At 49.9% G+C, this 24,761-nt stretch overlaps 1 protein-coding gene across 1 annotated transcript in view; it reads left to right on the forward strand.

The window, feature by feature from the left end:
- LOC144511103 (neuronal PAS domain-containing protein 3-like) overlaps positions 1-24,761 on the forward strand; it is a 180,648-nt gene that overhangs the window by 33,773 nt on the left and 122,114 nt on the right. The window contains exon 2 of the mRNA XM_078241079.1: positions 19,841-19,965. Coding sequence (XP_078097205.1) covers positions 19,841-19,965 — 125 coding nt within the window. The remainder of the gene's footprint in view (positions 1-19,840; positions 19,966-24,761) is intronic.

The following is a 24,761-nucleotide window of genomic DNA, read 5'->3' on the forward strand; positions in this document are numbered from 1 at the left end:
CTAGGTGGATTGGGCATGCTAAATTGCCCCTTAGTGTCCAAAGATGTGCAGGTTAGGTGGATTGGCCATGCTAAATTGCCCTTTAAGTGATCCAAGATGTGCAGGTTAGGTGGATTGGCCATGCTAAATTGCCCCTTAGTGTCCAAAGATGTGTAGGTTAGACAGATTGGCCAAGCTAAATTGCCCCTTAGCGTTTAAAGATGTGCAGGTTAGGTGGATTGGCCATGCTAAATTGCCCCTTAGTGTCCAAAGATGTGGAGGTTCGACGGATTGGCCAAGCTAAATTGCCCCTTAGTGTCCCAAGATGTGCAGGTTGGGGGATTAGCAGGGTAAATGCATGGGGCTATGGGGATAGGGCCGGGGTGGGATTGTTGTTGATGCAGGCCTGATGGGCCGAATGGCCTCTTACTGCACTGTAGGGATTCTAGAGCAGTTGCTTCAAGAGTTTGGTGCCAGGCGTATAAACAACATGTCCTGTCCAGCAGAGCCGTTTTTTGAGAGATTGCCACCTCGATTCTGGGCATGATGGAGCACGAGAGGGACACGGATTTAAAGTCATTTGCAAGAGAAGCGAATATTGATACGAGGAAAAAGCTTTCTCACACAACGAGTGGTTGGGGTCTGGAATGCTCAGCCTGGTAGTGTGGTGGAGGCAGGTTCAATCGAGGACATTAGATCATTAGTGGACAGCAACAATGTGCAGGGATACGGTCGGAAAAGGCAGTGGAATGTCAGTACGTCATAATGTTCGTTTGGAGAGCCAGTACAGACACAATGGGCCGAATGGCCTCTTTCTGCACTGTAGTTTTGTCATGGTGCCTTGGGAGAGGGCGCTGCTGTTAGACCACCCTTCTTTGATTTGATTTATTATTGTCACATGCATTGGTACACAGTGAAAAGTATTGTTTCTTGCGCGCTATACAGACAAAGCATACCGTTCATAGAGTACATAGGGGAGAAGGAAAGGAGAGGATGCAGAATGTAGTGTTACAGTCACAGCTAGGGTGTAGAGAATGGTCAGCTTAATATATGGTAGGTCCATTCAAAAGTCTGACGGCAGCAGGGAAGAAGCTGTTCTTGAGTCGGTTGGTACGTGACCTCAGGCTTTTGTATCTTTTTCCCGACGGAAGAAGGTGGAAGAGAGAATGTCCGGGGTGCGTGGGGTCCTTAATTGTGCTGGCTGCTTTGCCGAGGCAGCGGGAAGTGTAGACGGAGTCGATGGATGGGAGGCTGTTTTGCGTGACGGGACTGGGCTACGTTCACAATCGTTTGTAGTTCCTTGAGGTGTTGGGTAGAGCAGGGGCCACACCAAGCTGTGATACATCCGGAAAGGATGGTGCATCTGCAGAAATTGGTGAGAATCCAAGCGGACATGCTGAATTTCCTTAGCCGCCTGAGAAAGTAGAAGCGTTGGTGAGAGGCTCCGTGCCAAGATTTTGATGTGTAATCATGACTGGAAGATTTGCTTGTTGTAAAGTGATGATGGGAGAAGGATAACGGTAGGGTCATGGGAGAGAACATCGCTTTGAAACAATGTCACCTTAGAGGTCTGGGCTAGACATCTTAAGAAGTTTAACAACACCAGGTTAAAGTCCAACAGGTTTATTTGGTAGCAAAAGCCACACAAGCTTTCGGAGCTCACCTGAAGAAGGGGCTTGGAGCTCCGAAAGCTTGTGTGGCTTTTGCTACCAAATAAACCTGTTGGACTTTAACCTGGTGTTGTTAAACTTCTTACTGTGTTTACCCCAGTCCAACGCCGGCATCTCCACATCTAGACATCTTATCCAGAAGGTGGGATCTCCCTCAGTATCATTCCAGGCCTTGCGTGGCCAGTTCCCACGAGAAGGGCTGAATGGCTTCCTGTTCCTCTGAGCATCAGCCTGGATTATGGGCCTAAATCATAGCTAGCATCATCGAATCCCTACAGTGCAGAAGAAGGCCATTTGGTGCATCGAGTCTGCACCGATAACAATCCCACCCAGACCACGTAACCACGCATATTTACCCTGCTAATCAACCTAGGGTTGATTAGCATGGCCAATCCACCTAACCTGCACATCTTTGGACACCAAGGGGCAATTTAGCATGGCCAATCCACCTAACCTACACATCTTTGGACACCAAGGGGCAATTTAACATGGCCAATCCACCTAACCTGCACATCTTTGGACACTAAGGGGCAATTTAACATGGCCAATCCACCTAACCTGCACATCTTTGGACACTAAGGGGCAATTTACAATGGCCAATTCACCTAACCTGCACATCTTTGGATACTAAGGGGCAATTTAGCATGGCCAATCCACCTAACCTACACATCTTTGGACACTAAGGGACAATTTAGCATGGCCAATCCACCTAACCTGCACATCTTTGGACACTAAGGGGCAATTTAGCATGGCCAATCCACCTAATCCACACATCTTTGGACACTAAGGGGCAATTTAGCATGGCCAATCCACCTAACCTGCACATCTTTGGACACTGAGGGGCAATTTAGCATGGCCAATCCACCTAACCTGTACATCTTTGGACACTAAGGGGTAATTTAGCATGGCCAATCCACCTAACCTGCACATCTTTGGACACAAAGGGGCAATTTAGCATGGCCAATCCACCTAACCTGTACACCTTTGGACACTAAGGGGCAATTTAGCATGGCCAATCCACCGAACCTGCACATCTTTGGACACTAAGGGGCAATTTAGCATGGCCAATCCACCTAATCTGCACATCATTGGACACTAAGAGGCAATTTAGCATGGCCAATCCACCTAACCTGCACATCTTTGGACACTAAGGGGCAATTTAGCATGGCCAATCCACCTAACCCGCACATCTTTGGACACTAAGGGGCAATTTAGCATGGCCAACCCACCTAACCTGCACATCTTTGGAAACTAAGGGGCAATTTAGCATGGCCAATCCACCTAACCTGCACATCTTTGGACACTAAGGGGCAATTTAGCATGGCCAATCCACCTAACCTGCACATCTTTGGACACTAAGAGGCAATTTAGCATGGCCAATTCACCTAACCCGCACATCTTTGGACTATGGGAGGAAACCCGGAGCACCCGGCGGAAACCCACGCAGACACGGGGAGAATGTGCAAACTCCACACAGACAGTGACCCGAGGCGGGAATCGAACCCGGGTCCCTGGCGCTGTGAGGCAGCAGTGCCGTGCCGCCGTGCCGTCCCAAATGTCGGGAATGGGGTGTCAAACCCGCAGCCACGTGGCTCAGAGGTGAGGCCGCTGCGCGCCCTGGGGCCTCTTGACCTTTGCAGTGAACCCAAACCGCGTCTGACCCCAGCCTGTTGAGTGGGGGGAGCTCTGGGGCTTGCGAAATGGCCCAATGCGCTTCGTTCCCCAGTGCTCTCATTCCTCACCTTCAGCTCAATATGCGGCAGAGAAATACAGAAGTCAGATATAATTAATGTCTGTAATGTTGTACGCAGGCCACGTCCACCAGTGCGGCTCTGATCCTCATAGTGTGCGAGCAGCTCTGACTCACTGTGGAACAGAATGTTTGAATAGAGACACGCAGATGATAAAACGCAGATTAGGGGCATGAAGAATAGAAGCAATAATAGTCTCCCCGAGCCTGCTCCGCCATTCAATTGGAACACAGCTGATTCATATCAACACCACCTTCCCACTGCACCCATAAGGAATAGGAGGAGGCGGAGGCCATTCGGCCCCTCACCATTAGATAGTCCGATTACAGTTTTAACTCCACTTTCCTGCTTTGCCCCCCACCTCCCATCCTTGACTCCCTTTTCGATCGAACGTCTGTCCAACCCGGCCTTGACGGTCACTCGGAATTCTCTCCCCCCCCGCCCCCCCCCCCCCGGATCCGGGAGAGAATTCCAAGCGTCCCTCTGAGAGAAGAAATTCCTCCTCATCACGGTGGCACAGTGGGTTAGCACTGCTGCCTCACAGCGTCGGGGACCCGGGTTCGATTCCCGGCTTGGGTGACTGTCTGTCGGTGTGGAGTCTGCACGCTCTCCCCGTGTCTGCGTGGGTTTCCTCCGGGTGCTCCGGTTTCCTCCCACAGTCCCAAAGACAATGCCGGTTAGGGCTGTGCTAAATTCTCCCTCGGTATTACCCGAACAGGCACCAGAGTGTGGCGACTAGGGGATTTTCACAGCAACTTCATAGAGTTCCTACAGTGCAGAAGGAGGCCATTTGGCCCATCGGGTCTGCACTAACTCTAAACACAGGCTTACCCTGAAACCCCATGCATTTGCCCCCACTAATCCCCCTAACCTAACCTGGGACACAGGAACAAGAGGAGGATATTGGGTCATAGAATCCCTACAGTGCAGAAGGAGGCTATTCAGCGCATCGAGCCTGCACCGACCACATTCCCACACAGATCCTATGACCGTAACCGCACCTCTTTACACTGCTAATCCCCCTGACACGAAGGGGGAATTTAGCATGGCCAACCCACCTAACCTATCCAAGATGGCGCTGGAGCGAGGCAACTTCTTGCAAGCTGTGCCCAGCATGCCTTCAACTTCTATCTTTTACCCTCGTTCTATGCTTCTCAAACCCCATTCTAACTCTTCTCACAACATTCTCCCATTTCCTTCCCTATGAACGGTATGCTTTGTCTGTATAACACGTAAGAAACAATACTTTTCACTGTATGTTAATACATGTGACAATAATAAATCAAATCAAATCAAAACCTAGACACCTTTGGACACTAAAGGGCAATTTAGCATGGCCAATCCACCTAACCTGCACATCTTTGGACACTAAGGGGCAATTTAGCATGGCCAATCCACCTAACCTACACATCTTTGGACACTAAGGGGCAATTTAGCATGGCCAATCCACCTAACCCGTACATCTTGGAACACTAAGGGGCAATTTAGCATAGCCAATCCATCTAACCCGCACATCTTTGGACACTAAGGGGCAATTTAGCATGACCAATCCACCTAACCTGCACATAGAACAGTACAGCACAGAACAGGCCCTTCGGCCCACGATGTTGTGCCGAGCTTTATCTGAAACCAAGATCAAGCTATCCCATTCCCTATCATCCTGGTGTGCTCCATGTGCCTATCCAATAACCGCTTAAATGTTCCTAAAGTGTCTGACTCCACTATCACTGCAGGCAGTCCATTCCACACCCCAACCACTCTCTGCGTAAAGAACCTACCTCTGATATCCTTCCTATATCTCCCACCACGAACCCTATAGTTATGCCCCCTTGTAATAGCTCCATCCACCCGAGGAAATAGTCTTTGAATAATAATAAATTAAATCAAATCAAATCAAAACCTAGACACCTTTGGACACTAAAGGGCAATTTAGCATGGCCAATCCACCTAACCTGCACATCTTTGGACACTAAGGGGCAATTTAGCATGGCCAATCCACCTAACCTGCACATCTTTGGACGCTAAGGGGCAATTTAGCATGGCCAATCCACCTAACCTGCACATCTTTGGGCACTAAGGGGCAATTTAGCATGGCCAATCCACCTAACCCGCACATCTTTGGACGCTAAGGGGCAATTTAGCATGGCCAATCCACCTAACCCGCACATCTTTGGACGCTAAGGGGCAATTTAGCATGGCCAATCCACCTAACCTGCACATCTTTGGGCACTAAGGGGCAATTTAACATGGCCAATCCTTGGTGACCGATGAACAACTGTCATCGATTCTCTGGTTCACTAATGTCGCTTTAGGGAAGGAAATCTGCCGTCCTTACCCGGTCTGGCCTACATGTGACTCCAGAGCTGCAGCAATGTGGTTGGCTCTTAATGTTCCCTCTAAAATGGCTGAGGGAGACACCCAGTTCAAATGGTAATTATGGATAGGTGACGTATGCTGGCTTTGACAGCCATGTCCATGTCGTATTAAAGTTAAAGTTTCTTTATTAGTGTCACAGTAAGGCTTACATTAACACTGCAATGAAGTTATTGTGAAAATCCCCCAGTCGCCACACTCCGGCGCCTGTTCGGGTGCACTGAGGGAGAATTCCGCACGGCCAATGCACCCTAACCAGCACGTCTTTCGGACTGTGGGAGGAAACCAGAGCACCCGGAGGAAACCCACGCAGACACAGGGCGAATGTGCAAACTCCACACAGACAGTGACCCAAGCCGGGAATCGAACCCGGGTCCCTGGCGCTGCGAGGCAGCAGTGCTAACCACTGTGCCCAAACTAGATTTTAAAAGGGAGTGCCACAACACAGGAAACAGAAGCAGGAGGAGGCCATTCAGCCCTTCGAACCTGCTCCGCCATTCATTTTGATCATGGCTGATCATCAAATTTAATATCCTGATCCCCCCCTTTCCCCCCATATCCCTTGATCCCTTTATCCCCAAGAGCTAGATCTAATTTCTTCCTGAAATCACACAATGTTTTGGCCTCAACTACTTTCTGTGGGAGTGAATTCCACACATTCACCACCCTCTGGGTGAAGAAATTTCTCCTCACCTCAGTCCTAAAAGGTTTACCCCTTATCCTCAAACTATGACCCCTAGTTCTGGACTCTTCCCCCCCCCCCCCCACCATTGGGAACAAGCAAGAGTGGAACCGGAGGACAGGTGGAATGGGGGGTGTGTGCAAAAGTTAACGGGTGCTCCAGTTTCCCTCCACATTAGGTGGATAGGCCATGCTAACGTACCCCTTACTGTTAGGGGGACCAGCTAGGGTAAGCGCATGGGTTTACGGGGATAAAGCCTGGGTAGGATTGTGGTCGATGCAGACGGGATGGGCTGAAAGGCCCCTTCTGCCCTGTCGGGATTCTGTGATTCAACGATTTTATGATTCTCCTGTTGCTTCATTACAGTTCGGGTCACTGTCTGTCACTGCACACTCCGCCCGTGTCTGCGTGGGTTTCCTCCGGGTGCTCCGGTTTCCTCCCACAGGTCTGGAAGACGTGCTGGTTAGGGCGCATTGACCCCAAACAGGCGCCAGAGTGTGGCGACTGGGTGAATTTCACGGTAGCTTCATTGCGGTGTTAATGTAAGCCTTACTTGTGACTGATAAATAAACATCATTGCGGCGTTAATTGCGACGCGAATAAATAAACTTAAAAACTTCAGCCACAAGGTGCTGATTTGAATTTCCCCCTGACCTTCCTCCCCCCGAGTGCTGCTTAAGTCCCGCGTCCCGATGTGGGATTACGTTTATGAGGTTGGCGTGAATTTCCCAAAACCGTGCCCCCCCCCACCACCGCCCCCGTACGGCCGAACCGTCAATGTATATTCATGGCGAACGGAACTGACCAGGGGAGGAGTGCGGGGATACTTGGGGGTGGCGGGGAGGGGGGAGGCTGGAGGGATACTGGGAGGAGGAGGAGGAGGGGAGTGGGGGTCGTCAGACGAACAGCGCTGTGCTGGGTGCCGGCAGTATCTGGCCTTGCGGAGGGGCCGTGTGATTAAAGATGCTAACCTCTTCCTCACTCGCCGGTGCGCGGGCTCTGGAACCGCTTCTTGCTGCGGCTTCATTTCAGCGAAAGGTCAGCCTCTCTGCGCTTGGTGACAGCATTATTGATTTTCTCCTGCCAGCGGTGTGAGCCGCACCTTGAACAGTTGGTTAACGCTGCCCCTGCAATGCTAAACACCCTCTCCTCTCCCATCCAGGCCTCGACAGAAGACAGAGTGTCTGATTTTAAATTCACCAGCCGTCTCCACGCCTTCCTGAGAAGCGGGGCATCTGCTTTTCCCGTCACACTCCTGCCTTTTCCATCTCCTGCTCAGAATATAGATGAAACGACGCAGGGGGAAAAACTCTGCACAGCAGCAAAAGTACAAAGTCTAAAAGTTTATTTGTCGGTCACAAGTAAGGCTTACATTAACACTGCGATGAAGTTACTGTGAAATTCCCCGAGTCGCCACACTCCGGCGCCTGTTTGGGTCAACGCACCCCTAACCAGCACGTCTTTCAGACTGTGGGAGGGAACCGGAGCACCCGGAGGAAACCCACGCAGACACGGGGAGAACGTGCAGACTCCACACAGACAGTGACCCGAGGCTGGGAATCGAACCCGGGTCCCTGGCGCTGTGAGGCGGCTGTGCTAACCACTGTGTCGCCCTTCTGCGGCTGCTGGAAATTGGGAAGGAATCTGCAATGGCAGCCATGAAGGACATGGGGGGATCATCAATAGATCTTCCTGTGGGGGCTTCCTACACTGTGGTTAGCACTGCTGCGCGGGACCTGGGTTCGGTTACCGGCTTGGGTCAGTGTCTGTGTGGAGTCTGCACGTTCTCCCCGTGTCTGCGTGGGTTTCCTCCGGGTGCTCCGGTTTCCTCCCACAGTCCAAAGATGTGGAGGTGAGGTGGATTGGCCATGATAAAATGCCCCTTAGAATCATTGAATCCCTACGGTGCTGAAGGAGGCCATTTGGCCCATCGAGCCTGCACTGACCACAATCCCACCCAGGCTCTATCCCTGTAGCCCCATGTATTTACCCTGCTAGTCCCCTGACACTAAGGGACACTTTAGCACGGCCAATCCACCTAACCTGCACATCTTTCAGACTGTGGGTGGAAACCAGAGCACCCGGAGGAAACCCACGCAGACACGGGGAGAATGTGCAAACTCCGCACAGACAGTGACCTGAGCTGGGAATCGAACCCGGGTCCCTGGCGCTGTGAGGCAGCAGTGCTAACCACTGGGCCACCGTGTGAATCAGGTGGATTTCTCATGCGACATTGCCCCTAGAGGGAAAACAGGAGAAATTCATGCCTTTTTTTGGGCAACTTAAAAATGGAATTTTACCAGACACTGCCATAGGAAATGAGGCCAAATCAGTTTGCCACCAGCAGGGGGAGTGGGTGGGGCCTAGTTCACCCCAAAGCCAGCTGATAGCAGCAGAGGGCGCCGTTCAGCATGTGCATTGAGATCTGTCATTGTCTCCTCTGGCTTTAGCTGGGTTTTGTGGCAACCCCACACCCCCTCCACAACCAAGGGGCTCTGTGGCCGATTGCCCCTCCCCCCACCCAGACCCAGCCCACCTCCCCAACCCGCCTGGACCGGTCATGGCCAAAACACCCCCGCCCCTCTCCCCCCCCCCCCCACCCCCCTCCACCGATCGCTATTACAGAGTGCGCAGCGGATTCCCCCTCCGAACAGCCTGCCCCACCTGGCCCCACCTTTGTGGCACTGCCCGGTGCCCAATGGGCAGTGCCAGGGTGCCAGGCTGGCAGTGCCACAGTGCCAGGCTGGCAGTGCCAGGGTGCTTGGTGGGCAGTGCCACAGTGCCAGGCTGGCAGTGCCACAGTGCCAGGCTGGCAGTGCCAGGGTGCTTGGTGGGCAGTGCCACAGTGCCAGGCTGGCAGTACCAGGCTGGCACTGCCCAAGGGGCACCGTTCGGCCACCCGGGGTGGCCTCCTGTTCTATCGGTGGGGCCAAACCATCTGGTCCATACCTGATCCTTGCTGGAGAGAGAACCTTCATTGGCGAGGTCAAAGACGCAAGTGAGCCTGAACAATTATGTCCCGTGCTCACTTGTAATATTTAAATGCTCTAAATAGCATTTAAATATTATGAATAAAGGAATGAGGCCGGATATCCAGTAAGATCGCGAGAGGCCGTCGGGGCGAGAAGGTGAGATCTCCCCCACTGGATCGAGATTTCTTTTCAAGAAGGCCAAGCAGCCATTTTCTTTCTTCCCTTTTTTTGGTTGGCTCAGACATGATGGGCTGAATGGCCTCTTTCTGCACCCTAACCTTTCTCTGGCTCTGCATGAACTAATGCTGCTGAGATTTCGGTTGAACCCAGAAGGCTGCAGAGCGCTGAGTCGAAAGATAAGGTGCCAAGCTTGGATTGAGCTCCACAAGGGTGCGTGCTGAGTTCTGTACTCCCTCTCCACCTGTGACTGTGCGTGCCTGTCCGTGACACCAGTTCCATCTTCAGATTCGTGGACGACACTGCGGAGGGTAGGCCTGATCACTGATAATGGGGCGGCACGGTGGCACAGTGGGTTAGCACTGCTGCCTCACAGCGCCAGGGATCCGGGTTCGATTCTTGGCTTGGGTCACTGTCTGTGTGGAGTCTGCGCGTTCTCCCCGTGTCTGCGTGGGTTTCCTGCGGGTGCTCCGGTTTCCTCCCACAGTCTGAAAGACGTGCTGGTTAGGGTGCGTTGACCCAAACAGGTGCCAGAGTGTGGCGACTAGGGGAAATCTCACAGTAACTTCATTGCAGTGTTAATGTAATGTGACAATAATGCATAAACTTTAAAAAAACTTTAACAATGCGTCAGCCTACAGGGAAGAGGTCCAACATCTGATGTGGAGTGCTGGAAACAACCTGGCCCTCAACACTACAAGACCAAAGAACTAAAGTTAAAGTTTATTTATTAGACACAAGTAAAGCTTACATTAACACTGCAATGAAGTTACTGTGAAATTCCCCGAGTCGCCACACTCCGGCGCCTGTTCGGGTCAATGCACCCTAACCAGCACGTCTTTCAGACTGTGGGAGGAAACCGGAGCACCCGGAGGAAACCCACGCAGACACGGGGAGAACGTGCAAACTCCACACAGACAGTGATCCAAACCGGGAATCGAACCCGGATCCTTGGCGCTGTGAAGCAGCAGTGCTAACCACTGTGCCACCCGGCTGCCCCTGTACGCATTGTGGACTTCAGGGAGTCCAGAGGCAGCACCTCCCCGTGTCTGGGTTTCCTCCGGGCGCTCCGGTTACCTCCCACAGTCCGAAAGACGTGCTGGTTAGGGTGCATTGGCCGTGCTAAATTCTCCCTCAGTGTACCCGAACAGGCAGCGGAGTGTGGCGACTAGGGGATTTTCGCAGTAACTTCATTGCAGTGTTAATGTAAACTTACTTAAATAAAGTTTAAAGCTTTAAAGATTCTTGGTAAATTCTTGTAGTGATAGGTTATCGAGGGGTAGGCAAGATGTAGATTTGAGGTCATTATCAGATCAGCCATGATATTATTGAATGGCGGAACAGGTTTGAGGGGCTAACTGGCCCTCTCCAGCTTCTGGCTGTTATCTTTGCATGACTACACTATTCATTAAAACTACATAAGTTTTCCTTTTATTCATTCGTGGGACATGGGCGTCACTGACTGGCCTGCATTTATTGCCCATCCCTAGTTGCCCTTGAAGCTGAGTGTCTCGCTCGGCCATTTCAGAGGGCAGTTGAGAGTCAACCACATTGCTGTGGCTCTGGAGTCACATGTAGGCCAGACTGGGTAATGACGGCAGATTTCCTTCCCTAAAGGGACATTAGTGAACCAGATGGGTTTTTCTGACAATGGTTTCATGTAGTAGATTCCTAATTCCAGATCTTTTATTGTTGCATTCAAATTCCACCATCTGCCGTGGCGGGATTCGAACCCGGGTCCCCAGAATGTCAGCTGAATTTTGGATTAATAGTCTAGCGATAATACCACTAGGCCATCGCCTCCCCCAAACACTTTCACAGGAGGCTAAGAAAATTTGGCATGTCCACTATGACTCTCACCAACTTTTACAGATGCACCATAGAAAGCATTCTTTCTGCCTGTATCACAGCTTGGTATGGGGCTCCTGCTCTGCCCACGACCGCAAGAAACTACAAAGGGTCGTGAATGTAGCCCAATCCATCACGCAAACCAGCCTCCCATCCATTGACTCTGTCTACACTTCCCGCTGCCTCGGGAAAAGCAGCCAGCATAATTAAGGACCCCACGCACCCCGGACATTCTCTCTTCCACTTTCTTCCGTCGGGAAAAGATACAAAAGTCTGAGGTCACGTACCGACCAACTCAAGAACAGCTTCTTCCCTGCTGCCGTCAGACTTTTGAATGGACCTACCTCGCATTAAGTTGATCTTTCTCTACACCCTGGCTATGACTGTAACACTACATTCTGCACTCTCTCCTTTCCTTCTCCCCTATGTACTCTATGAATGGTATGCTTTGTCTGTATAGCACGCAGGAAACAATACTTTTCACTGTATCCCAACACATGTGACAATAATAAATCAAATCAAATTAAGACCATAAGACATAGGAGCAGAATTAGGCCACTCGGCCCATCGAGTCTGTCCTGTCATTCAATCATGGCTGATAATAAAAAATAAAATAAATCCATTGAAGAACTTGATCACCGGATATACACCTAAATATACTGACACACATATAAATTTCCATGTTTTTACATTGCACTCTTTCCCAAAGCATATGTGATGTTCTTCATTTTGTTCTTGCAACGGTTTTACATAGAAACTGGAAGCAGGAGTAGTGTCCAAAGATGTGCAGGTTAGGTGGATTGGCCATGCTAAATTGCCCCTTAGTGTCCAAAGATGTGCAGGTTAGGTGGATTGGCCATGCTAAATTGCCCCTTAGTGTCCAAAGATGTGCAGGTTAGGTGGATTGGCCATGCTAAATTGCCCCTTAGTGTCCAAAGATGTGTAGGTTAGGTGGATTGGCCATGCTAAATTGCCCCCTTAGTGTCCAAAGATGTGCAGGTTAGGTGGATTGGCTATGCTAAATTGCCCCCTTAGTGTCCAAAGATGTGCAGGTTAGGTGGATTGGCCATGCTAAATTGCCCCTTAGTGTCCAAAGATGTGCAGGTTAGGTGGATTGGCCATGCTAAATTGCCCCTTAGTGTCCAAAGATGTGCAGGTTAGGTGGATTGGCCATGATAAAGACACAGGGTTAGGGCAGGGTCTGGGTAAGATGCTCTTTCTGAGAGTCAGTGCAGAATCGATGGGCCGAGTGGCCTCATTCTGCCCTTTGAGGGACACTGTGATCACTCCAAAACAACAGTTCTTAAGCTTTGTGAATACTTTTTGTCCGTACCTTCAGATGTCTCGGTTTCAAATTCCGGAGTTCTCGCCCGAAATTCCTCCCGCCCCTCCTTCAAGGCACTCCTCAAACCTTACTGCTTCCACCCCAGGTTTGGTCACTTGTTTTAATACCTCGTTCTAGTTTGGCGTCAATTTTTACCTGAAGTGCTTTTGGGAAATATTTTGAGATATTTTGCCAAATCCCAGGTCCTGTTTGAATGCTTGTTGTCATTTCTATTGACTTTCCCCAGGGTGGAAGAGTCAATTCCTAGGGGACATGGCTTGAAGGTGAGAGGGGCAAGGTTTAAATGAGATGTACGGGGCAAGAGAGTGGTGGGTGCCTGGAACTCGCTGCTGGGGGAGGTAGTGGAAGTGGATACGATAGTGACTTTTAAGGGGCGTCTTGACAAATACATGAATAGGATGGGAATAGAGGGATATGGTGCCCGGAAGGGTAGGGGGTTTTAGTTCAGTCGGGCAGCCTGGTCAGTGCAGGCTTGGAGGGCCGTAGGGCCTGTTCCTGTGCTGTAATTTTCTTTGTTCGTATGCCAATTGCCCTAATTTCAGATTCCAACAATATCACGCTCGGATTTATATATATAACAAGGGCAGCAGATGCTTGGGAACACCGCAATCTGCATATTCCCCTTCAAGCCCAACACCATTCCGCCTGGGAACTATATCACCATTCCTTCACTGCATTGGAATTAAAATCCCAGAACGTTTCCACTTCATTCTTTCATGGGGATGCGGGCGTCGCTGACCGGCCCAGCAATTATTGCCCATCCCTAATTGCCCCTTGAACTGAGTGTCTCGCTCGGCCATTTCAGAGGGCAGTTGAGAGTCAACCACATTGCTGCGGCTCTGGAGTCACATGTAGGCCAGACCAGGGTAAGGACGGCAGATTTCCTTCCCTGAAGGGAACCAGATGGGTTTTTTTGTAGATTGTTTCGTGGGGGGTTGGGTTTTCTGGCCGCAACAAGAGCAGGATGGGAAATGTAGCTCACCAATGTTCCTGTCCAGCCCACAATGATGCCCAAGGTCAGAATTTCCTGACCATTGTTATCATTACGGAGACTCGCTTTCAATTCCAGATTTTATGAATTGGGATTTAAATTCCACCAACTGCCGTGGTGGGATTTGAACCCGTGTACCAGTGTACCCGAACAGGCGCTGGAGTGTGGCGACTAAGGGATTTTCACAGTAACTTTCTTGCAGTGTTCGATTCCCGGCTTGGGTCAGTGTCTGTGCAGTCTGCACGTTCTCCCCGTGTCTGCGTGGGTTTCCTCCGGGTGCCCCGGTTTCCTCCCGCAGTCCGAAAGATGTGCTGGTTAGGGTGCATCGGCCGTGCTAAATTCCCCTCAGTGTACCCGAACAGGCACCGGAGTGTGGCAACTAGAGGATTTTCACAGTAACTTCATTGCAGTGTTAATGTAAGCCGACTTGTGTCACTAATTTTTGGGCGGCACGGTAGCGCAGTGGTTAGCACTGCTGCTTCACAGCCCCAGGGACTTGGGTTCGATTCCCGGCTTGGGTCACTGTCTGTGTGGAGTTTGCACATTCTCCTCGTGTCTGCGTGGGTTTCCTCCGGGTGCTCCGGTTTCCTCCCACAGTCCAAAGATGTGCGGGTTAGGTTGATTGGCCATGCTAAAATTGCCCCTTAGCGTCCTGAGATGCGTAGGTTAGAGGGGTTAGCGGGTAAATATGTAGGGATGTGGGGGTAGGGTGGGATTGTGGTCGGTGCAGACCCGATGGGCCGAATGGCCTCTTTCTGCACTGTAGGGTTTCTATGTTTCTAATAAATAAACTTTAAACTTTAAAACTGTCAACTTTCAGTGACACCCCCTCCTGAGCTCCCTCCCTGACAGCACTGTGGGTGCACCTACACCACACGGGACTGCAGTGGGTTCAAGAAGGTGGCTCACCGCCACCTTCTCAAGGGGCAATTAGGGGCGGGATTTTCCGTCTTGGTGGAGGTGGCTTGTCCTTGGCTGACAGTGGGGGTCTTCTGCTCCCACCCTTGCCAACAGGGTTCCCCGTTGACTGCACCCCTCTCGCTGGGAGACCTGTGGCTGGGGTACACCGTCAACGGGACTGGAAGATCCAGCAAGCGTGAAGGCCGGAGAGTTCTGTCCTTGATGTCTGAAGTATAAGTGCATGCTACACACCGTGAAGTTATCTGCCAGGTCATATATCCCAAGCTGCTGTATATTAGGAGTGTTATAAAGTGCCACCAATATTTGGAAAGATGATCGAAGAGGACAGTGTTAAGGAGTTAGAGGAGGTGAGAGAGGTGGTTAAAATTAAAATTTATTTGTTAGTGTCACAAGTCGGCTTACATTAACACTGCAATGAAGTTACTGTGAAATTCCCCTAGTTGCCACACTCCTGTTCGGGTTCACTGAGGGAGAATTTAGCACGGCCAACGCACCTAACCAGCACATCTTTCGGAGGAAACCCACGCAGACACGGGGAGAAAGTGCAGACTCTGCACAGCCAGTGACCCAAGGCTGGGAATCGAACCCGGGTCCCTGGTGCCGTGAGGCAGCAGCGCTAACCCACTGTGCCACCGTGTTTCAGGAGGTAATTAGTAGGTGAGAGGGGGCTAGGGAGGGAGTTAGTAGGTGACAGAGGCAGAGGGGGTTAGAGAGGGAGTTAGTCGGTGAGGGAGGCAGAGGGGGTTAGCGAGGGAGTTAGTTGGCGAGAGAGGCAGAGGGAGTCAGAGAGGGAGTTAGTAGGTGAGGGAAGCAGAGAGAGTCAGAGAGGGAGTTAGTAGGTGAGAGAGGCAGAGGGGGTTCGGGAGGGAGTTAGTCAGTGAGAGACGCAGAGAGAGTCAGAGAGGGAGTTAGTAGGTGAGAGAGATAGAGGGGGTTAGAGAGGGAGTTAGTCAGTGAGAGAGGCAGAGAGAGTCAGAGAGGGAGTTAGTAGGTGAGAGAGATAGAGGGGGTTCGGGAGGGAGTTAGTCAGTGAGAGACGCAGAGAGAGTCAGAGAGGGAGTTAGTAGGTGAGAGAGATAGAGGGGGTTAGAGAGGGAGTTAGTCAGTGAGACGCAGAGAGAGTCAGAGAGGGAGTTAGTAGGTGAGAGAGGCAGAGGGGGTTAGAGAGGGAGTTAGTCAGCGAGAGAGGCGGAGAGGGAATTCCAGAGTTTTGGGGGCCCACTCAAGTTGAAGGTGACCAATGATGGAGCGATTAAAATCAGGCGGGGGGTGGGATGGAGGGCGCTATTCGGTGGGGGAGGGAGGTTGCTGAAGTTGGAAGAGGTCACAGATTGTCAGGTTGAGGTGCGGGGGGAGGGATTACAAAGTTAGGATGGTGATGGATCCAGATGGAGGGATTTAAGAGGCCCTGAGTTCGGGACTTCACCAAGGATGCACGGCGAGCTAATTTTCGCCGTGGGGACTGTCTTTGACGTGGACTTGTCTGGAGAAACATTACGCAGCGTGAAGGGGGGATTAGGTTCATTTTCCTTCCTCTCATTGAGAAGCGGAGCGGCCATTAAAATCCACTCTGCTGCTTAATCTTCCATTTTTATTAAATCTGTTAACTGAGAAGGCATCCCCATGTTGACATTTCCAATACCCCAGTGCAGTGTGCTGCAGTAAAAACCTCTCTGCAAATCGCAACGATCGTTCCGCAGATTTTGCTTGTCCAGAAAAAGGGATAAAAGTGAATGAGCGCAGGGGGGGAGCCCATTCGTTAGAGGGGGACGTGTCTGGAATTCGGCAAGCCTACAGCGCAGCGACAGGCCCTTCGGCCCAGCTGCTCTGTGCTGGTCTCTCCATTCCACACGATCCCTCCTCCATCCCTTCCTCGCCTCCATCCCCCCACAACCCCAAAAGAGAAAGAAAGAAAGACCTGCATTTATATAGCACCGTTCGTGGACCAACGGACATCCCAAAATGTTTTGCAGCCAATGTCATAGAAAAGGCCCTTTGGCCCATCGGGTCAGCACCGAAAGGTGGCAGTAATCCCAGTGTAATTTTCACAGTAACTTCATTGCAGTGTTAATGTAAGCCTACCTGTGACGAATGCATAAATAAACTTTAAATCAAGGACCCCACGCACCCCGGACATTTCTCTCTTCCACCTTCTTCCGTCGGGAAAAAGATACAAAAGTCTGAGGTCACGTACCAACCGACTCAAGAACAGCTTCTTCCCTGCTGCTGTCAGACTTTTGAATGAACCTACCTCATTGAACAAAGAGAGTTACAGCACTTTGGCCCTCCAGGCCTGCATATATTAAGTTGATCTTTCTCTACACCCTAGCTGTGACTGTAACACTACATTCTGCACTCTCTCCTTTCCTTCTCTATGAACGGTATGCTTTGTCCGTACAGCGCGCAGGAAACAATACTTTTCACTGTATGTTAATACATGTGACAATAATAAATCAAATCAAATTTTCCAGCACTTGTCCCCCATATCTTTGAATATTCTGATATTTCAAGTGCTCATTCAAATATTTTTTAAAGGTTGTGAGGTTTCCGGCTTCCACTACCTTCCCAGGCAGCGCATTCCAGATTCCCACCTCCCTCCGAGTGAATTTACTCTCCTTCCCCTTACCCTAAAACTATGCCCCTTCATGATTGACTCCTCAACCAAGGGCAACAGTGACTCCCGATTCATCCTGTCCATACTCCTCATAATCCTATACACCTCAATCAAGCACCCCCCTTCCCTCAGCCTTCCCTGCTCTAGAGAAAACAATCCAAGCCTATGGACGGGGCACGGTGGCACAGTGGTTAGCACTGCTGCCTCACAGCGCCAGGCATCGATGCCCAGCTTGGGCCACTCTCTGTGCGGAGTCTGCACGTTCTCCCTGTGTCTGCGTGGGTTTTCCTCCGGGTGCTCCGGTTTCCTCCCACACTCCGAAAGACGTGCTGGTTAGGGGTGCATTGGCTGTGCTGAATTCACCCTCAGTGTACCCGAACGGGCGTGCAGTGACTAGGGGATTTTCACAGTAACTTCATTGCAGTGTGAATGTAAGCCAACACATGTCACTAATAAATAAACTTAAAAACCTGCAGTTCCTCTCGTACTGGGCAGGGTTACAACTGCAACAATATTTAGCATCATCATGTAGGGTAAAAATGTAGCAAAGGCGGCAGCAATCTTTTGCACAGCAGGATTCCACAAACAGCAACATGGTAATCAGCAGTGGTCTGTTTTGGTGATGTTGGTTAAGGGGGTACGTATCGGTCCAGGATGCCGGGAAGAACTCATCTGCTACTCTTCGAAATGACGGCTGGGGATATTTAAGTCCACTTGAGAGGGCAAATAGCAGGGGAGGGGTAACGGGGGTAAAAAGAAGGCATCTTGCTCAGTGTGGAATTTCAATTGATGAATTTGCCAACATGAAATTTACTAAATAGGGAGTCTTCAACGCAACACTTTGGGCGGCACGGTGGCACAGTGGTTAGCGCTGCTGCCTCACAGCTCCAAGGACCAGGGTTTGATTCCGGGCCCGGGTCACTGTCTGTGTGGAGTTTGCACGTTCTCCCCGTGTCTGCGTGAGTTTCCTCCGGGTGCTCCGGTTTCCTCCCAGAGTCCAAAGATGTGCTCAGTTCTGGTCGCCTCATTACAGGAAGGATGTGGAAAAGATTGAAAGGGTGCAGAGGAGATTTACAAGGATGTTGCCTGGATTGAGTGGCATGCCTTATGAGGATAGGCTGAGGGAGCTCGGTCTTTTCTCCTTGGAGAGACGTAGGATGAGAGGAGACCTGATAGAGGTGTATAAGATGTTGAGAGGCATCGATCGGGTGGACTCTCAGAGGCTTTTTCCCAGGGTGGAAATGTCTGCTACGAGAGGACACAGGTTTAAGGTGCTGGGGGGGTAGGTACAGGGGAGATGTTAGGGGTAAGTTTTTCACACAGAGGGTGGTGGGCGAGTGGAATCGGCTGCCATCAGTGGTGGTGGAGGCAAACTCAATAGGGTCTTTTAAGAGACTCCTGGATGAGTACATGGGACTTAATAGGATGGAGGGTTATAGGTAGGCCTAGAAGGTAGGGGTATGTTCGGCACAACTTGTGGGGCCGAAGGGCCTGTTTTGTGCTGTAGTTTTTCTATGTTTCTATGTGTGGTTAGGTTGATTGGCCAGGCCAAATTGCCTCTTAGTGTCCAAAGATATACAGGTTAGGGTGGATTGGCCATGCTAAATTGCCCCTTCGTGTCCAGAGATGTGCAGGTTAGGTGGATTGGCCGTGCTAAATTGCCCCTTCGGGGGGAATTTTCCTATCCCCCTCCCACCATAGGAATTGTAGCGGGCGAGGGGAGGGCAGGAGGGTGATGGGATGGGTGCCCAGACCATGCAAAGCTCCATTGACAGGATTTTCCAGTTTTTCTCGCTCTCCCCTTCATTCCCTCCTTCCCCAAAATTTTCTGTTTCTCCCACGTGTCCGCGTGGGTTTCCTCCGGGTGCTCCGGTTTCCTCCCACAGTCTGAAAGACCGTGCTGGTTAGGGTGCATTGGCCGTGCTAAATTCTCCCTCAGTGTTACCCGAACATTGGAGTGTGGCCACTAGGGAGACTTAATAGAGGTTTATAAAATGATGAAGGGGATAGATAGAGTGAACGTTCAAAGACTATTTCCTCGGGTGGATGGAGCTATTACAAGGGGGCATAACTATAGAGTTCACGGTGGGAGATATAGGAAGGATGTCCGAGGTAGCTTCTTTACGCAGAGAGTGGTTGGGGTGTGGAATGGACTGCCTGCAGTGATAGTGGAGTCAGACACTTTAGGAACATTTAAGCGGTTATTGGATAGGCACATGGAGCACACCAGGATGATAGGGAGTGGGATAGCTTGATCTTGGTTTCAGATAAAGCTCGGCACAACATCGTGGGCCGAAGGGCCTGTTCTGTGCTGTACTGTTCTATGTTCTAAGGGGATTTTCACAGTAACTTCATCGCGGTGTTAATGTAAGCCGACTTGTGACACTAATAAGAAAAATAAACTAAACTTTTAAGTTGTTGATGAGGGGTGTGACAAATTGTACACCCTTTCTTTTTGCGGATGAACAGATGGAACTGAGAGCTCCCAGAGTGGTCGAAACATTTTAAAATATTAAGCTGATTTTTTTTTTTGTCTTTCTTTTCTCCCGCAGTCCTTGGATGGCTTTATTTTTGCACTAAATCGAGAAGGGAAATTCTTGTACATCTCTGAGACCGTCTCCATCTACTTGGGATTGTCACAGGTAGGAGAAACATTGCCGGTCTCACTTCTTCCGAGTGTAATTCATCAAACGTTCCCATCGCCGTGATGACACTCCTTGCTCGCATCTCTGTCAGATTCCCAGTCAGAGTTTTAACAACACCAGGTTAAAGTCCAACAGGTTTATTTGGTAGCAAATGCCATTAGCTTTCGGAGTGCTGCTCCTTCGTCAGATGGAGTGGAAATCCGCTCTCAAACAGGACACAGAGACACAAAATCAAGTTACAGAATACTGATTAGAATGCGAATCTCTCGACAGCCAACCAGGTCTTAAAGGTACAGACAATGTGAGTGGAGGGAGCATTAGGCACAGGTTAAAAATCGGCCCCGCAGGTGGAGGAGGTGGTTAAGAAGGCGTATGGTGTGCTGGCCTTTATCAATTGAGGGATTGAGTTTAGGAATCCGGGGATAATGATGCAGCTATATAAGACCTCGTCAGACCCCACTTGGAGTACTGTGCTCAGTTCTGGTCGCCTCACTATAGGAAGGATGTGGAAAAGATTGAAAGGGTGCAGAGGAGATTTACAAGGATGTTGCCTGGATTGAGTGGCATGCCTTATGAGGATAGGCTGAGGGAGCTCGGTCTTTTCTCCTTGGAGAGACGTAGGATGAGAGGAGACCTAATAGAGGTATATAAGATGTTGAGAGGCATAGATCGGGTGGACTCTCAGAGGCTTTTTCCCAGGGTGGAAATGTCTGCTACGAGAGGACACAGGTTTAAGGTGCTGGGGGGTAGGTACAGGGGAGATGTTAGGGGGAAGTTTTTCACACAGAGGGTGGTGGGCGAGTGGAATCGGCTGCCATCAGTGGTGGTGGAGGCAAACTCAATAGGGTCTTTTAAGAGACTCCTGGATGAGTACATGGAGCTTAATAGGATGGAGGGTTATAGGTAGGTCTAGAAGGTAGGGATGTGTTCGGCACAACCTGTGGGCCGAAGGGCCTGTTTGTGCTGTAGTTTTTCTACGTTTCTATGTTTCTAAATATGTATTGTCTCCAGACAGGACAACCAGTGAGATTCTGCAAGTCCAGGAGGCAAGCTGCGGGGGTTACTGATAGTGTGACATAAAGTGGAGATGCCGGTGTTGGACTGGGGTAAACACAGTAAGGGGTCTAACAACACCAGGTTAATGTCCAACAGGTTTATTTGGTAGCAAACGCCACTGGTGGCTTTTGCTACCAAATAAACCTGTTGGACTTTAACCTGGTGTTGTTAGACTCCTTACAGTGTGACATAAACCCAACATCCCGGTCTAGACCTAAACCGGGACGTTGGGTTTATGTCACACTATCAGTAACTCCCACAGCTTGCCTCCTGGACTTGCAGAATCTCACTGGCTGTCCTGTCTGGAGACAATACACATCTCTTTAACCTGTGCCTAATGCTCCCTCCACTCACATTGTCTGTATCTTTAAGACCTGGTTGGCTGTAGAGATTCGCATTCTAATCAGTATTCTGTAACTTGATTTTGTGTCTCTGTGTGCCCTGTTTGAGAGCAGATTTCCACTCCATCTGACGAAGGAGCAGCGCTCTGAAAGCTAATGGCATTTGCTACCAAATAAACCTGTTGGACTTTAACCTGGTGTCGTTAAAACTCTTACCCCAGTCCAACGCCGGCATCTCCACATCATGATTCCCAGTCGCCAGAGGACCCCTCGGGGTGGAACCTGAGGTTGGACTGGTTAGGCTTGAATGCAGTGTAGTATGAAAGAGTAAGAGGCGACTCGATTGATACCTGTAAGGTCCCCAATGGGGTCTGGACAGGGTGGATGTGGAGAAGATGTCTCCTCTGTCTCTTTGGAAGGATGTCTTCAAATGCAGGCAATTAAAAGTATAACAAAACTTATTCCAACTTATAAAATCAAAGAAAGGGTTTAATAAAGAAACTTCATTACTCCAAACTTGGGGCCTCGCCCTGGGCCACTCCAAGCTTCCCACAATTCCAAACAGGTTCTTATTTATAGAGAGTCATCACATCATTTGTGTCATTGGTTCCATGGTTTGCTGGGTCAGCTGACCCTTTCAAGTTGTTACCATTGGTCACATTACATCCAATACAAAATTGTCACCGGTTGCACTTTAACATCCTGTATAAGGTGCTGGTGAGGCCACACCTGGAGTACTGTGTACAGTTTTGGTCTCCTCACTTGAGAAAGGATATACTGGCACTGGAGGGGGTGCAGAGGAGATTCACGAGGTTGATTCCGGAGTTGAGAGGGTTGGCTTATGAAGAGAGACTGAGTAGACTGGGGCTATACTCATTGGAATTCAGAAGAATGAGGGGAGATCTTGTAGAAATGTATAGGATTATGAAAGGAATAGATAATATAGAAGCAGGGAAGTTGTTTCCACTGGCAGATGAAATTAGAACTAGGGGGCATGGCCTCAAAATAAGGGGGAGCAGATTTAGGACTGAGTTGAGGAGGAACTTCTTCACACAAAGGGTTGTGAATCTGTGGAATTCCCTGCCCAGTGAAGCAGTTGAGGCTACCTCATTGAATGTTTTTAAGGCCAGGATAGATAAATGTTTGAACAGTAAAGGAATTAAGGGTTATGGTGAGCGGGTGGGTAAGTGGAGTTGAGTCCACAAAAAGATCAGCCATGATTTTATTGAATGGCGGAGCAGGCTCGAGGGACCAGATGGCCTACTCCTGCTCCTAGTTCTTATGTTCTTATGTCCTCTTGTGAGAGAATCTAGAACTAGGGGGTCACTGTTTAAAAATAAGGGGTCGCCCATTTAAGACGGAGATAAGGAGAATTATTTTCTCTCAGAAGGTGGTGAGTCTCTGGAACATTCTTCTTCAAAGGGTGGTGGAAAAAGAATCTTTGAATATTTAGAGAAACATAGAAAATAGAAGCAGGAGATGGCCATTCGGCCCATCGAGCCTGCTCCGCCATTCATTTTGATCATGGCTGATCATCAAATTCTGATCTCCCCCCACATATTCCTTGATCCCTTTATCCCATCTGGGTGGCATGGTTGGTTAGCACTACTGCCTCACAGCGCCAGGGACCCGGGTTTAATTCCCCACTCGGGTCACTGTCTGTGTGGAGTTTGCACGTTCTCCCCGTGTCTGCGTGAGTTTCCTCCGGGTGCTCCGGTTTCCTCCCACAGTCCGAAAGATGTGCTGGTTAGATGGATTGGCTGTGCTAAATTCTCCCTCAGTGTACCCGAACAGGCGCCGGAGTGTGGCGCCTAAGGGATTTTCACAGTAACTTTATTGCAGTGTTAATGAAATGTTTAAATGTTTATTCATTTTATTAGTGTCATAAATAGGCTGACATTAACACTGCACTGAAGTTACTGTGAAAATCCCCTAGTTGCCACACTCCGGCGCCTGTTCGGGTACACTGAGGGAGAATTTAGCACGGCCAATGTGCCTAATCAACGTGTCTCCTACTAGTGACTAATAAATAAACTTTTGACTTTAATTTCTTCTTGAAAGAGTGGCACGGTGGCACAGTGGTTAGCACTGCTGCCTCACAGCTCCGGGGACTTGGGTTCGATTCCCAGCTTGGGTCACTGTCTGTGCGGAGTCTGCACGTTCTCCCCGTGTCTGCGTGGGTTTCCTCCGGGTGCTCCGGTTTCCTCTCACACTCCAAAGATGTGCAGGTTAGGTGCATTGGCCATGCTAAATTGCCCCTTATTGTCCTGGGATGTCTATGTTAGACGGATTAGTCGGGCAAATACGTGGGGTTTTGCGGATAGGGCCTGGGTGGGATTGTTGGAGGTGCAGACTCGATGGGCCGAATGGTCCACTCTACTTTCTATGTTATCCTCCTTTGTAGTTTAATCCATGGAGTACATTTTGGTAAATTTACATTGCACTCTCTCCAAGTCCCCTGGGCCGGATTATCCAGCCCCGCTCGTCCCGAAACCATAAAATCCCGCCCAAGATCAATGGACCTTTCCATGGTCCACCCCCTCGCCCGCTCCAATTCCTGTGGTGGACAGGGCGGTAAAACTCCGGCCCATATATCCTTCTCCCTCACCCAACTGATCACCAAACTTGGCAACTGGGGCCTGTCCAACTGCACCCACCTGGAGTGCCCTTCACTGAAGCCCCGTTTACTCAGTCACACACACACTGTGTATCATCCATACTCACCTATCTATGGACGGAGTGTTATTGGTGACTATAATTAATTCTCTTTACCTCCTCAAGCCTTTATGTGAGTGTGCACACACGCATGTCACACATAACATACATCCCACACTCATCTCGCACACATCTCTCCTTACACACTCCTTAACATCTGAAATCTTCCATCAATTCATCACTTCGATTCTAGACAATTTAATCCTGCCACTCTCCTCATAATTTAACCCATCACATAAACCCTGAACACAAGACACATACCCCATCCCCAATACACGCACACGCAATCACATACACACACATTATCACACTCACAGCAACAAATCCACAAGCACACACTATTACACAGTCACACAGACTATCACACTCAGTAACTAACACACTCACAGTAACAAACACACTATTATACACATTCACACACACACTTACACACACACTCACACACACACTCACACACACTCACACACACACACTCACACACACACATTCACACACACACACTCACACATACACTCTCTCACACTCACACAGACAGTAAAAAACACACAAGCACACACTATTGTACACACTCACACACACACACACATTCCCACTCACACTCAAACACACTCTCTCACACACTCACTCACACACACACAAACACACGCACAATCACTCACACACACAAACACACTCTCACAC

The sequence above is a fragment of the Mustelus asterias genome, chromosome 24 (assembly GCF_964213995.1).
Source record: "Mustelus asterias chromosome 24, sMusAst1.hap1.1, whole genome shotgun sequence".
Lineage (NCBI taxonomy): Eukaryota > Metazoa > Chordata > Chondrichthyes > Carcharhiniformes > Triakidae > Mustelus > Mustelus asterias.